The sequence below is a fragment of the Amphiprion ocellaris genome, chromosome 2, assembly GCF_022539595.1.
Source record: "Amphiprion ocellaris isolate individual 3 ecotype Okinawa chromosome 2, ASM2253959v1, whole genome shotgun sequence".
NCBI classification, from domain to species: domain Eukaryota; kingdom Metazoa; phylum Chordata; class Actinopteri; family Pomacentridae; genus Amphiprion; species Amphiprion ocellaris.
In genome coordinates, this window is record NC_072767.1 from 30,553,278 (window position 1) to 30,569,333 (window position 16,056).

Here is a 16,056-nt window from a genome sequence, read left to right on the forward strand (position 1 = left end):
TATCCACACTGCAAGAAGTTAGGTCAATACTTTTCTTTTTAATTTACTTTAAAAAAAATTATAATTATAATCATGTTTGGATTTAAACATTTTATTTTTTTAGTACTTTTTTATCGCATACAAAATGTACAATCAAAATGTTTTCATTTCTATTTGATTCCTGTACTTCCAAATGTAATATTTGTTGTGCAAACTGTAGCTTAATATGACAGCAATAAGTTTAAACTGGGGCAGTGCAGAAGGTATTATTTACATATTTAAGTACAACCTTTCATGACATTCATGTACATGTGTGAGAGCTTGCTCAAATGTATGCACACGTCTGGAAAATTCAACAGATCAAGATCGAACCAGGGAGTTAGACTGTAAAATATGACATGTTTGGATACAAGGTAATAATTCCAACTTCCTCATAGCAATGATCCTTTTCACCCAGATTTCAGCAATTTATCTTTTTCAAAGCAGACATTTAAGTCTAAGTGGCACCTATTTTACCATTTACACCTGTGCTTTTTCACGTGTGGCATGTGAAAATGTCTCCAAGGAAAGTGGCCATTTACTAAGGTAAAATAATGTTTTTTGCTCTACAAAACTAAGACCTGTTTTACAAAAAATACCCTTTAATTAATTATGATTTAAATATCTCAATCTGTGAATGTGATTTAAGAGATTTGAGACAAAGTAGCACCACAGACACCTATAGTAAAGCCATCCTGATAAAGGGACCAGCAATGTCCTTATCAGTTGTAGGTTATCAAAACATTCTCTGCAGTAGAAGGAGAGGAAAAAAGAAACACAACAAAAGAAGAAAACAGAGAGAAACTGCCTGAAAGTGGTTAAAAGTTTCATTCTTGATTCTTTCCCTGCCTCTGCCTGGATGATAATCAACGTCTCATCTGTATTCCCAAGCTAAACCACACTTCTACTGCCACTTTTAATGTCACCCTGCGTTCCAAATGTCAGCTTATCAAAATTCTTATTTCCTTACCGTGCCTTAAAAAAAATGCATGTCTACTCATTTGCAACTTTTTTTCCCCTTCATCGTTTTCATTCCCAGCGAAAACTTTCTCAGCTTTCTCCATGCGGTACATACATCAATCTCAAGCAAGGACTATAACGTGACGGTAATAGGAAAATGGAAATTTTTGTCCCCACTCTCTATGTCTGTCTATGTATGTGGTTTATGTATAAACTCGGAATTTGTAGCTAAAAGTTCAATTGGACTGTATATTCTGTATGTATGAAATAGCAAAGCAATTTGCTGGAAAACAACAGCCTGCTGGCATTAACACATTTTTCTAACTCAAAATTAACCTTTAATAGAATCAGACTTTGATGCACAGGTTTGATTGGTAGCTGAGCCTGCATGTGCATTAAAACACAACGTTAATTAACTTGATTTTAGCTCAGAAGCCACGTACACACAGCATTTTACCAGCAGGGGTATTGATGAAAAACAACCACATTATACAGCACCTAAACTAAGAGATGACCGGTTAATTTGCTTTTTAGCCTGCAAAATGATATTACAAATGAACTCATCTCCGAGTGGATGATTTTTTGGAAGGTAATTCAGCAAGTAAAGGTGCAAAATGTGTCTGCACTTCACTAATGTGAATTAATGTTTGCTGCTTTTATTGCATCAGTGTCACTGTAAGGCAATAGAGGTGACAATAAGAGAGACATAAAGGCTTGATGTTTTCTCATGTTTTACTTGAAATTGTTTCTTTAGCTGAATAAAAAAAAGGTTTTAATGTTGACATTAACTTCCCAGGCGAACAATAATTGTTGTATTTGCATGATAATTTAGTCTTGTGATTGAAGTGCAATGAACAATTTTAAAATACCCCACATTATACTGTCATGATCATCACAATGTTGCTTTTGCTACTATTATTATTCATTGTATGTTATTGGAAAATGCACCTTGGCTCATTTCTCTGCTGAGATTTGTGAAATTTTTCAACGAATGTCCAAAAAATGCTGCCCTGTTGTCGAGTTCTGTGTTTGAAATATATGTTGAAACCTCACGGGTGCACCACAGTATGAATACGGATGGATGTATCATTTAAACACGCACACACAAAAAGATCTAGTAAGACTACTTTACATCGACAGAGAACAGCAACAGAGAAAGTTGCCATGATATGAAATAAGCCAAAATGTCCAATTATCCCTTTTGGATACAGAATTGTTCCTGAAAAAGCTCCAAGAACATACATTTTGCTTTAACATGTTCATAATGTTACATGCAGTTTTTCTTTGCAACCTTTTCATTCTGCATTGTAATTCGGCTTCTACCTGTTGAATTTCACAGTGTGTACATCCATTAGTGTGCTGTTACTAAGCAGCGAATGTGAGCAGAATAAAAAAAAAGCCTGTAAAGAGAAAGAAAGGATGAAAAGCAAAACATGGAGGCTGGGACTAATTAGGTACCTTTTGTGTGTCGTGTGGCGAAGGAGGAGGAGGAGGTAGAGGAGGCGAGAGAGGAGGTGAGAGAAAAGCGGCGGGGGACCTCAGCCTCCTTAACAGTAGCATCTACAGCCAGACAAGGGTTCAGAAAGCAGGAATAGGCATGGAGAGAGACAAGGAAAGGACAGGGGAAAGAGCAAAATTGAGTACATTGAGGGAAAAAGAGAAGAAATGAGGAAGCAGCGGAGGATGAGCAGAGAAATGAGGGGTTATGTAGAAGGTAAATGAAAGAAAAAACAAGGCAACTGGTTAACAGTGGATAAAAGCAGGGAATTAATTATTGGTTTATTTTCTAAAAACAGTATTTACTCAATACAAGACGTTTAGCTCTAATATTAGGAATTATTCATTTGCCATCAATAACAACAATGATAATGATGGCAAAAACAAAATGTAAACACAAACTTTGACCAAAAAAAATAAAAAATTCAGTGTCCACACAGCGTTCCACCTCAGTTCTGAGTCTTTCTCAGCTGATGGAATTTGTTTGGGTTTTGTGATAACTCCATACCAACCATCTCCATGACAACTAAATATGAAGCTTATGGCCATGTGATAACTGGTGGACTTATGGGTGAAAGAGTATAAACACAAAGCAAACGCTGCAACAAAGGACCTGTTCAAAGTAGTTTTAGTTTTATTTACTTTCTACCTACACTCCAGTAATGTTAAAGAGGTACCATTGCCACTAATAAAGTCAGGACCAAGTACAGGGCTTCACATATAGCTGTCAGTCCTGACTAATTGAATTAATGTGACTTTTCAGCAGCGATGTCTCATCACCTGAAGCAATGCCGCAGCAACACACTAGTAGCTTTTACTCAGTTTAAAGGACGGCTTATGTCAGTTGACTTGCCTGACACCTGTTAACTTGATTGGAAGTGACAGATTAAGGTTTATCTATCTATCAAACCTGTAGGTAGAACTGCTGAATTAGTGGCCGAGTGGTTAGTGCATATAGTACATGGGAACATAAGCCCTTAGCAGCCAATACCTAGTTTGAATCCTGGATTTCCGGCCTTTTCACCACTGTAGTTTTCACAATAAAGGCAAAAATGCCAGAAAATAAAAGCAGCCACCTTCACTCACCCACTCATCAATGTCATTAGGGCTGGACCGCGGTGACATAGTGAGCAGAACCTTAAGTCAAGCTATTTTCCTTTCCAAACATGTTGATATGCTGCAAGGAGGACTTGGATACTAGAGGGTGACATTTAGTGCAATGCTGTACCACAGACCACAGCCACAGTGTCAGAAATCTCTCTCTTCATCTGCCCGTCACCTGCTGTCTGTCTGTCTTCAAATCCTGCCTTTTGAGCCATTCTTTCCAAAAATCACAGTTTACTTGTCGCAGTGCAGGCAGGAGCAAAAGACACTGACATGAACAGATAAAGGCACAGAAAGGGGAGTGGATGGAGATGTGCCCTTTGTTATGTTGACACACTGCAAACACTGAAATGCACAGAGAGATCTACCCGACCACTACCAGATACACGCTTACTAAAATGTATGCAACAAATGAGGAAGAAAAAGAAGAGCACAACAGCAGCTGACCTGACTGGAGAAGAAAGATTCAGCTAGAAAGGAAAGACACAAGGTAGATGCTGCTGCTGTTCAGGACGATGATAATTATCATTATGATCAAGATTAGGATGAAAGATTAGAGAATATAAAGCTGACGATGAGGGCAATAGTGTTGACAAAGAAGTCAGTGGTGATGGTGATGATGATGATGATGATGATGACAAAGGTGGCATTAGGGATCATTTCATGTATAGCTGTTACCTGCTGGAAGGGACCTCCGTTTGGAAAGTCCTTGCAAGGTGAAATGCTTCCTAGCATTAACAGCCGAGCGGCCTGATTGGTTGGCTGAAGCATCGACTGAGTAGCAAAGCAACAGGAAGCAGAAGTTAGTACAGCAGGGAAAAGAAAGGAAGGAGAGACCTTAGGTGTTGCTTGAAAATATTAAATACGACATATGAGTTTCAGTAGAAATGTCACATAGTTTTAAACTCCCTGTTGGGCATATTTTGTCATATGACAAGGAGTGAAAACAATTAACTGCCCATTGCATCTGTGAAAAGTAAATACATCTCATGGAAATTGTTAGCTGATACATTTAGACAAGCAAGCATGTCATCCTCTGTAATACAACACAAGGAACATGAGCTTCGTCAGTCATACATTCGACAAAAATATCAATAGATGTAATATTTTCTGGAAAAAGTAGGTAAAACCTTGGTCCCTAAAGTTAGCATAGCTATATTATAACAGAAATAACTTTGGAATTTGCATCATTGTTCATCATTTGTGGACATTGGCTGACTGAAAATTTTGACCACTTTCCTTGCAAAATTCCTTCAGTCGCAAGACATTTGAGATTTTTCTTGTACATACTGGCCCTACAACATTTCAGTGGGATTTAAAGCTAATGTTTTGTTGTTAGTGCACGTAAATCCCTCCTCTTGAAACTGTTGGTCTATTCTGTGTTTATAAACAGATAGAATAATTTGCAATGGCAGTGCAGATGACAGCGCTCTTGAGAGTGTTCCGCCTTAATTGTTATTAAGTGCGCAAATCAAGTTATTGTTCTAATTCATGTGCATTTCAGCTCAGTGTTGCAGTCTGTACTGCTGTGCTGGGGCTCACCTTCACTCTAGTTTGTTCTCTTAATTTGTCCATGTGTCTCGTTTTGAAGTAAATCAACCTGTAGCCATCGTTGATGAACTATATATGTGACTGAGTCAAGTTCCCTGGTAGCATTGTGATAGTATGAAACAAGGCATCAAGTGAAAGTATCAGAAGTAGGACACTATTCTCAGGCAAGATGGGCTTTCTCAGCATCAAATCATGGCTGGACCTAAGGTTTCTAAAGGGTAAAGCAGTCTTATGGTGCATCCGTGAGTACGTGAGGGTTGGCGTAATGTAAATTTCTGCATCAGTTTGTACACATAAACCTACAGCTCAAAACTTGTGTCCTGTGCTACAAGGACTGTACTGCACATTTATGCAACAGAACCTTCTAAGCAGACTCTCGAAGACTACAAAAGTAGTATAATAGCTGCATCTGTTGGTGTCTGCATCAGAACCTTAGGTGTTGAGCATATGGTGCTCAAAAACACTTTGTGGAAACTGAATCGGTTGTATCCAAAGCAGGATTATGGAGACCAAAAATGATCACACCATTAGAGAATCAATAGATTGATTTGTTCTCACTGTGAAATAGAAAGTAACTAAATACTAAATGAAAAGCACACAATTCCAGTCAGCAAAAGTCAGAAGAAGGCTGTCTAGTGAGGTCTCAAAGGATGAAGAAAGTCAATAAAGCACTTCTCAGGAGGGTAAACAAGTGAACCCAGCGGGTGGGCTACAAACATACCAGCATTTCACAGTGGATGATAAGTCGAGAGGTGTTTTGCCTAGTCTGGAGCACACCTGCACAAATCGACTCTACGTTATCTGAGGAGAAGTAGCATTCCTCAGAGACACGCTCCACCCTCTGGTGTGCATCTTTGTGGAAAAGAAGGATAATGAGCCCAAACACACTTCAAAGCTTTGGCTTCAAGACCAAAGAAAACCAAAGACTGTCATGAATGTTTCTCCACAGTCACCTGACCTCAACCCCACTGAACACATATGGACTACATGAAAACTGAGAAAGCAAAGTTCTTCGGAACATTGTCATATCTCATTGAAGTATCATGGTTTATCAGGTTTGAACAAACTGATGAATAGCAGCAAAAGAAGAACATTTATTAGAATTTCAACTTTTTTCTCAAATTGTTGTGCAGACCTTTAGCTGTAATGAAATATTTCTGAAACAAATGCATCTATATGGGATCCCTCTGTCCATTTATGAGTCAATCTGCCTGGTTTTAGGTCACAGTGACCTCATCGTGGGACGTCCGAGTCTGTCAGCTGGTTAACTGTTTTGGCAAGTTTGCACGAGTTTGCAGTTTTATCAGGCACATCATGGAGGCACGTCTGAGTGTGTGTGTGAGCTAATCATTAGTAGGAAGCAGCTGATCAGTGCTGAAGTGTAAGTGAGGTGTCTCATCAGTGTCTGTGTGAAGGAGCGAGGAATGTCACACCACAATTTTGAACTTAAACAGCCCCAATAACTTTGGAAAGATGAAGTCTCTTTATTGTGCAGAGAGAAAATGCAGAAGGCAGAAGAGACTGAGAGGAAAGAGTGTCATAAGGAAAAAGGTTTTTAAAAAAAGGAGAGTGTAGCAGAAAGCAAACAAGTGGCTGGAAGACTAATAGAAAAAGGAATAGACGTCATGAGAGAGTGACAATGGATGAAAGTAGACAGGTAGGTTGGTTTTATAACAGGAAAAAGTTCCCCATTTGAGGGATGAATCCAAAAGCCATAGCTCTCAGTCAACTGTCCTGAACCTTGCCCTTCCTACTAGCATTTGGGACTCGAAGAAGTGTGGTACCAAAAGCAAATTCAGAATGAAAGCGGAAAATGGAGAAAAACCACATGAAGAAAGCAAAGCCACGGAGCATGTACCAAGATACCTAAAACTCATTCTGAGGAAAATATGAGGCCAAATGCTCAAGGACAATCTACACCTTTAGCAGTTTTTGAGTGATTTTTTTGAACAGTTCAGATTTCTGGAAGTTGCTTTTTTTCATGGAACAGATTCACAAATGACAAAAGTATCAGTCCACACTGACTCTGAGAGTATGTCCACATTACAACAGCTAAATTAATTCCTTCCTATCCATTTTAGATCCAGTCCAAAATAAACTGGGGTTTTACTTGCCCACAAGGAGAGATTTCCCACAACAGTCTGCTAACTGCACAAATGTTAAAATGCTGGCAACAAGCTGTAGCTGTGTCACTTAACATCTAAGTACTTTAGATGCAGTTTAGAACATGCTTTAAGAAAAGGCTGTGCTGTTTAGACCTAATCACTGCGCCGACAGCGAAGCACGAAGAAGTACCACTGGAATAATGAACATTTAGATTTTTGAACTCTCCTCAAAGACGTTTCTGTGTCTTTTGTCCACTCTTTTGTTCTGTATCCAAAATCCTCTATCAAATAAAGGCGTAAAAACAAGATGTTTTCTTCCTGTCTACTTCGCATATAGAAAACATATATATAAGTTACTTATGTGTAAATTTCTCTTCAGTTAAAAAAAAAAGTATTTTTTTTAACTGAAGAGATGAATGGTTGTGATGGTATTTCTGACACTAGTCAGCCTGGTGAAAAACATTGTCATCACAGCTCTGAAGGCTTGGATACAGAGTAGATGAGTTTCACTTCAGTGTTCGAGGAAGTGACCACAAGACTCTGTAAATCTTTTTCAACAAGTCAGAGGTGATTTGGCCCCTTAGGTAAGAGACATGTCTGGGAAGGCCATGAAGGTAAAAATAAAGTATAACATCAACGGTGGACAATTTAAAATAAACAGGCATGAAAGAACACAGCAATGGTTTTACCATCAGGGGAATCTAGTGAGATGTGGGACCTTGCTGATGGGCAAAGGCTGGAGGAGGCCCACGGGACTCTGATGAGGAGATCTTGTGGGAACAGAGTTCAGGTAGCAAGGAGGGTCCTTGCTACCTACAGAAGAGGAGGTTCCCAGGGTAGGCTGTCCCTGACTGGGAAGGAGGCAAAATATGTGAGCTGGCTGTTGAATGCACTGATTCATGCGACGCTGACTCTCCTCTGTGGTAAGTTTGATCCTGTGTGAGTTTGTAGAGTCAACTGGGACGCTTACGCTAAAGGCTACAGGCTGCTTGGGAAACTCAGAGGAAGACAAAAGGTGCATTGGAAACTGTGGACTGGAATATCAGTCAGTTATCATTGCAAAACAACTATTTCCACCAGAGTCTAGCTTGTCAGGGGTTTCATAAGCTGTAAGTTCACCTTTGATACAGGCAGCTAAGGAGAGTTTTACTCACTTTTGGCAAATATGTTGCAAAACTAAAATAGTGTAATAGTCTGCCTCTTGCCATTCTTCCCTCTTCAGATCTAGAAGACCCCTTGCTGCTCTTTTAGTCAGTGCTGTATAGCTGAAAACCTTCCTCAGCTTCTAAACAAATCCCTCCAAAGATGACAAGATTGGAGACTGCCTCTCCAACTCGACTGTTCCCCAGAGATTATGTGTACCCTCTTGTTACTCTTGGGAGGAGGGTGGATGGCTGGAGGTCAAATGCCAGAAAGCATGGAATCAAGAACAGTCAGTGCCCTCCAGACTGACCAGTAAAGGTACATAATTTTTGCTGCATAGCTAAAAGTAGGATTTTCTGTTTCAGTATATTGGATGGAACTCTGAATGATCATATAATGAATTGGAACTACAGACACACATGAAAGGGAGGTGGGCAGAAGAGTTGTCGACAAGAAAGTGAAATATTCGTAGATAGACAGGGAAGGAAAGGCATAAGAAATGATGAAAGAAAGAAAACATGTAAGGTAAGAAACCAAGTAGTTCCCTGGAGATAATCACAGAGGATCCCCCCATCACTTTGAGTGGCTGTTGGATTCACTATACACACAAACGATTTGAAGTCATATCTTTTACCTTATCCCCAGCTGTGGCTTTCAACTCTGTATGTGTTTGTGCATGCACCTTTGTGTGAAGAGGTCGTCAAGCATCTTCTTTCCCATATGCATGTGTGTGAACATGTGGTGTCTCGCCTGCGATTCCATTTCATAGTATGTTGCCACAGTAATGACTGCAATCTGCAGTCTCAAAGGTTCACACTTCATTTCCCATCTATGTTGTACTTCCATTATCCCAAATAGTAAAGAGAGATGGTAACATTTCCAGAACAGAAAAAAAAGTATCAAGAGTTCGTTTTTTTGTTCGAGTCAAAGATTAGTTTGAGTTCCAGTGACCTCTCACCTCTCTTCTGCCTCATGTTGGGGCTGGGGTTGGATCTCCTGAAGCCTGACTCTGGACTCGATGAATCTGACTGTTTCAGCGCCACCTTCCGAACATTCCTATCGGTGTCAAGGAACAGGTAAAATCAATGTAAGCAAGTGAAACAGCTGCAGCAGACCGTCAGCAATATAATTTAAACTATGCTTATCTTGACTATTTTCTGTTATAGCAACAAACAAAAGGTTTCAAATCATGTGCAACATTGTGAAGCAGGTGTTTCATTCTTTTCTCTCTTTTTTGAGAGATTTATCACATCACTTTGCAATTTGTGCGATTTTTTTTGTTGCTCACCTCATGGGGGCCCCGTAAATGTTGAGCTGGCTGGCTTCTGTGAACCCAAGAGAGACATCACATTTTATCAAATGACTGCATTGTGTTTTCCTCAGCATCTTTGACAGTAACTCAGATGACTGTGACAGAAATGTTTGTATCTGAGCATTCTCTGATCTGTTGACTGACTGATTAAGGCTGATGAAGCAGAAACAACTAAAACTACTTCGTAAAAGTAAAAGAATCAACACTGAGATGACTTGGAAAGTGCTCTCCGGTGTTTTGTTAGTGACCTTGTAAACTGAGATGTGCTAGAAGATTAAAGCATTCCAGGAGTCCTGCTTTTGATTTTTTGTTTTTTTAACAGATATTTTTGACAGACACTTGCACTTCTAAATAACCAAAACAATGCCAAGCTGTTCATAACCAGTGCTAATTTCGAGTCTTGAACCTGAACAATTATGAGCCAATTTTGTTGTAGTTTTGAGATCAGGATTACATAATTATGAGAAAGCAAGAGATAATTATGAGAAATGACACTGTGTGGCATATGAAATAAGGCTACAGTTATCCACAGTTTGTAGTTATTATGCTGCATACACACGTTGAACACTACAGTGTGTCATTGTGCAGATACATGCAGATTGTTGAACAAAAATGCAGTTTAAATTCATCTATATGTTCATTTAAACTGGACAGGACACCGAGAAGCGCTGGACAACAACATGGTGAGAACTGCATCCTTCACACGACCAGAAACTGTTCTGAAACACCAAGCAGCAAGGAGATAAGAAACTCCTTATCCTTTGCACCAGCACACTGACTCTGCTGCCTTTGATCATCATCTACACCAAGTCACACACAATTCTGAGCTGCAAATTCAATTTCCAAACTACTGCTTTTTTCAAAAAAATTGCAACCACCTATGCAACTCATCTTTGGGAGGCCATCAGCCAAAAAATATTGGACACCAACTTTCAACATGACTTTTGGCACTGAAGTGCAAATAACAACTATGAGAAGTGACAAAAGAGCTTGTGAGTTACGATACACATAAAAAAACAATGTTTGCTGTTGCCTCAAGTAAACTCTCCAGATTATCAAAACATACAAAACTAACTATACCATAAGTTCATTTAATTGTCTATGAAACTGTATGAACAAATGAAGGTATCATACTCAAACAAGTGACATACAAAATTTACATGTGGTAGTAATTTACAGTCATAGTAAATAAAAACCTATCAGTCACATTGTAAAAGTAAGTACATTATCACAGCTTCAAATCCATCAAATTAGAATCAGAGCTCCAAGTGAGATGTCACTGATTTGAACCTACTTCAGGAGTGACAGGTGAGATCTGTTTCATTCAAATGTTTGACATGGGGGCTCCATTGTTCTCTTCCAGTCACTGATTCAACTACTGCATCATATCAGAGGGTGCTTGAAGATAATGTGAGGCCATCTGTTCGAAAGGTGAAGTGGAACTCCAATATGAAAATGATCCTAAGCACATCAACAAATCCACTGAGGAGTGGCTCAGAAGAAGAAACAATTAAGGGTTATGGAATGGTCTTGCCATAGAGCAGATTTGAATACCACTGAAATGCTGTAGAGGGATATTAAATGGAAAGGAAACCCTCAAACATCTTGCAACTGAAGGGATTTTGCAGGAAAAGTGGACAAAATTTCCATCAAGTGTCAGAGACTGATTTTGGGAAATATGGAAGACACTGACAAGAAGTTACTTGTGCTAAAAGGTGCAAGACTAGATCCACACATCAGAATATTATATCTATTGACATTATTGCTGAATTAATGATTAAAAATGGAATGTTTCTTATATTTGTGTTCACACATCTGTCTGTAGGCACTGCTTCAATGAGTTCAAAAGTTTTTTGTTCTAAATATGTGAAAAAGCCCCAAATTTCCAATATTTTCCATTTATTTTTTCACATTGCTGGCTGTGTGTTTACTGTAGTTACACTTTTATTCCTACCTTTGTCAGGAAGTAAGCAGCAACACAAGGTTATCATTTCTGATACTGCAAACTGTACTGTGTTCGCTTGATTTTTAAGAGAGCTCTTGAATTTCTGCAATTTATTCAAATTCTGTCTATGCTTCTGAGAAATCATTCACTATTTGCAAGATCACACGAGATTAGCTTACAAGAAAACATGTATCATTTTAAGTGTTAGAGCAAATAAATAGAAGTCCTTTGTCCCTGTCGCCAAGTGCAACTGAAGTCTTTTTCTTTTTTTTCTCTGAGGAAATATTGAGTTCAGGCACTGCAGGCCTTGAGGTGGCCACCCTGTCCTGTTAGCAATCCAAATAATACAGGACAGGATACAAAACAACAAAAAAAAGCCTCTTAGTTTTTCTGATGTGCAGTAAAAATGAAGATTATGGGTTTCAGGCTGCACTTTTCAGTGTCCGACCTCCAGAGCAGTGTTGATGACATCTTTTACAACAGGAAGACTCTCTGACTCTTCCCTGCCTTCCTGTTCTATAATTTCTGAGTTATTTCCACGCTTAAATTCTCTCAAACTGCTGTGTCAACTCCGTTAGCTGCTTTTATTGTCTTGATAGAAATCCTGCTGTGGCTCTATAAAGAAAGAGACATCAGAACAGTGAATTCACTGGGGATGCAGCTTCAGATATCAACACCTATCCGCACAAGAGGCTTCATAAATGCAGCGTTAACAATTCAGGCCTGCCACAGCTCGGTGACAAGAACTCTCCAGAGAAGAATCGAGTAAAATAACTGCAGACAGAGGTGCAGCCTTGGCCAAATGCACGGCTCACATAAGTGAAATACCAAGCTCTGTGAATGATCTGGCTTTTTACCTCCTATTTCAAGCACCCAATGAGCCTGTCGCATAAATGCACACTCAGCATGGACCCTTTCCACATGCTCCAAATATTGTACTCAGCAAACAGGACGTATTTTTCATCATGGATGAAGCAATGTTTTATTCATAGAGGCTGCTTATATTGAGGTGTGTGCAGACTGTCTGAGCAGAGAACCTTAGCAGGGAGCAGCGGTGAGGATTTTAAATGAGGACAAGTGTAAGTTTATAGTGTGATGCACGCTCTCACTTTGCCTTTGTTTACTGGTTGGCTTAATAAATTCAGGATTATGCTGGTTGCATTTCCATAGAATTAACTCTGGTAGTGCAAAAACATTGTCATGCCAAATTCACCACTATGCTGTTCTCCTTTCTAACATAAACACTGAGCACTCAGGCTGTCATTTCGCAGTTTGTTCACACTTCTATTAAATTCTGCTGATTGTAACTGTTGTCAAAAAAATAAATATCAATCAGAAAGCACTCTATTTCTAAAATAAAATAGTATACCCGTTAAGCCTAAAATCCATCTGTGACATGTTATCTAAAAAAGATACCACAATTTCATGATTTATCAGAGTTACAACATGTAAAAACACGAAAGAATAATCTGATTTTTCACCTTCCCAATGATTCTTGAACTACTTGTGTGTGACATGTGGATCCATTGGGAAAATCAGTCAAATCTACACTGAAAATTGTGATTTTATCATTAAAATTGCATTATTGTGAATGTGTAGCTTAAAATTTTGACAAAAATGCACCATTCATGGTAGATTTGGTAAAAACTAAAACTCTGAGCTCTTGCTGCAGCTGAGAAGTGACTAAACTGCTACCAAGAGTCACATGACAAAAAATCAGGAACTACTTGGCTGAATTTGGGTTGAACTGCAGGCTGTGTTTACACAGAAGACAGGAGAAACATGGAAGACAATTCAAAACTTAACTAGTGAAATATCTGTATAAACGAAGAGCCACCATTTCCATTTTTCAGCATTTTGTAAATTTTGATTCCGCGTTTTTTACATTGTTGTAAGATAAATAAATTCAACTTCGATGTTTTTTTCTTTTAATGATTTGTGGCATTATAACTATGTTCTGCTGCACAGAAAGCATGTTTAAGTTTTCTCTCCTTTTAGCCATAGTTGGGTTGTTTCCATAGAAGTACAGGACTTTATTTGACAAGCAAAAAATACACTAACAGTCCTTGTTCTTCACAAACGTTAAAAAGAAAGCTGTGTGACATGATTTTTTTCTTTTTTGCTCTAAATGTGCACCACTTTGAAATTACAATACACTTAAACTTGATTTATACTCTTGCATTGAATCTACACAGGTAATTAAAACTATCACAACTGAAAAGGAGCAGATCATGTTGGAGCCAGAGGTAAAGAAATGTTGAGCAACTGTCACTTTCACTGCAATTACAGCAACACAGAAAAGAGAAAACTTTACATGCCAATTAGACCAATGAAAACGAGAAAACGGCTTCTGGCTACACTGGCCATCCATGTAGGTGCTGCCTTTGCTATTATGTATTTTGATTTTGTTTCACAGAAGTATTATCTTTGTGCAAATTCGTGCCAACTACTCCTCAGATATTATTTGAGAATTTAAAGTGAATTCATAAATGTACATTATCACTATATCTCCCTAATAAAGCCTGACACAATGAATAATTAATACCTCATTTAAGTTATTTGCATTGTATTTGCATTACTCGTGTTTATACCACGTTTTCTTTTCCAGTTTGCTCGCTGTGCCATTTCAGTAATTCTGCTGCAATTACCTCCTTTTCTCTAATGGTCCAGCCAATAAGATCTCAACTTGGTTAATTTTTTTTAACTGCCTAATATTTTTGCATAGAGCCTCAAGATCTCTGAATAAACCATGTTTTGCTCTGGGAGACATAGCCTGTTTAGTTTAAAAGTAACTGCACAGATGCACATGAAGTGAAATAAAATCATATTTAATATTTGGTGCAAAACCCTTTGCAGTATCCACCTGGCAATGCTCTCCCAGACCTTCAATGCTACCTTCATTTTGTTGGAAGTGAAATTCTCCAGTTCAGCCAGACTGAGATCAGGTGACTGATCGGTCAGTCGATTGTATTTCAAGACTTCACCCTGAAAAGTAAACAGAATCATTGTCGTGATGAAAAACATAAAGTTGTCCAGTGACTTCTGATGCATTTGGCTGAATGTGAGCACATATAATGCTGCTGTCCTCTGCATTCATCCTGTATCTGCTTTTAGTAGTGAAATGATCAATAAATGTCAGTGTGACGGTTACACTGTCAGCCACAAATATTCAATCCATAACAGAGTCATCAACATGTTAGACAGTAAAGTGGTCCTTTGGGTCTTGAGTTACTGCTTTCTTTTCTCCACCGTTTCTTATTTCCATTTTTTTTAAATGGAGGTTTATGTTTGCTTACTCACTCCATAGCACATCTTTTTTTTCTTCTTGTATGTTTTTATGAACTTCAGCCTGGCCTTCTGTTTTTCTAAGTTTTACCAGATGATGTGGCACTGAATTTTTTTAAGTTCTAGTTATGACATCTTATGATCAGTGACAAGGAAATATGTTCACCTACATCTTGCAGTCACAAAGAGGTTTTTCTTTTCCAAGCAAATGATTTTCCATCAAGACTTGTCATCCATAATACTTATATTAGCTTTACTCCTCCTATTGCCAGGCATAATATAAATATATATAAGAGTATCTCACAATCAGTTGGCCAAGAAACATGCAGTAGCCAAATGGCCAATTACCTGTGAACCCTTGCAATATTGTTCAAAGTGCTACATCTCCAAAACTGCTTTTTCTACCCAAATTTAAACTGAGACTTGGCATATTAATTCTACATTCATGATTTTATTTTGAACTGAATGTGCTGAAGCAGAGAACCTGAAGAACAAAAAAAAAAAAAAAAAAGCAGAACTGTCCAAATATATATATATATATATATATATATATATATGGTCTGTGCTGGAGGTAAATAAATCTATATGAGGCAGGCTTTAACAAATCAATCTGTCTGCACATATGCCTTGAAGTTTTATGGACTTCACCGATAAACCATTAAATTACTGAGATTTTTTTTTGTATTTCAAGTTGAGTTTCAGTTGCAATTGTTTTCAGAATCAGATATATCTGATCTAAAATCATCCATTTGCCTGGTTGAGTAAGTGAGTATAATATTAAAATTACTAAGAGGCTGAACTATGAAAATAAAAGTTGACTCTGCTTGAAAGTTCCTACTTGACCTTGGAAATAAACCAAGGATATATTTTTACTGACAAGCTTTTTCAATAGCATCTCATTGTGTTTGTTAGTGTTGTCATGGAGACGAGCGTGAAAATTCATGTAAAATAATGAAAGTAAAAAAGACAAGTAAGGTCGATCCGGTAAAAAGAGTGAAGAAAATAAGGCCAGATCTCAAGTTGCAACAATTTTGTCGAAAGATGAAACTTGCACATTAAAATCCACCCCTTCCTCTTTTCTCGTCACATACGCTGCCTCTCCTCCTCTCTCGAGCATGCTGAGCTGAAATGACTGC

General features: G+C 38.3%; 1 protein-coding gene across 12 annotated transcripts in view; it reads right to left on the reverse strand.

The window, feature by feature from the left end:
• mcf2l2 (MCF.2 cell line derived transforming sequence-like 2) overlaps positions 1 to 16,056 on the reverse strand; it is a 116,831-nt gene that overhangs the window by 17,998 nt on the left and 82,777 nt on the right. For 8 of the 12 annotated variants that reach the window (XM_035943672.2, XM_035943669.2, XM_035943684.2 and 5 more), the window contains exons 26-29: positions 9,667 to 9,703; positions 9,337 to 9,434; positions 4,258 to 4,353; positions 2,437 to 2,538 (exon numbers count right to left, since the gene is read on the reverse strand). In XM_035943672.2, the coding sequence (XP_035799565.2) occupies positions 2,437 to 2,538; positions 4,258 to 4,353; positions 9,337 to 9,434; positions 9,667 to 9,703 (333 nt within the window). The remainder of the gene's footprint in view (positions 1 to 2,436; positions 2,539 to 4,257; positions 4,354 to 9,336; positions 9,435 to 9,666; positions 9,704 to 16,056) is intronic. The other 4 variants (XM_035943699.2, XM_035943692.2, XM_035943703.2 and 1 more) reach the window with 2 other exon arrangements.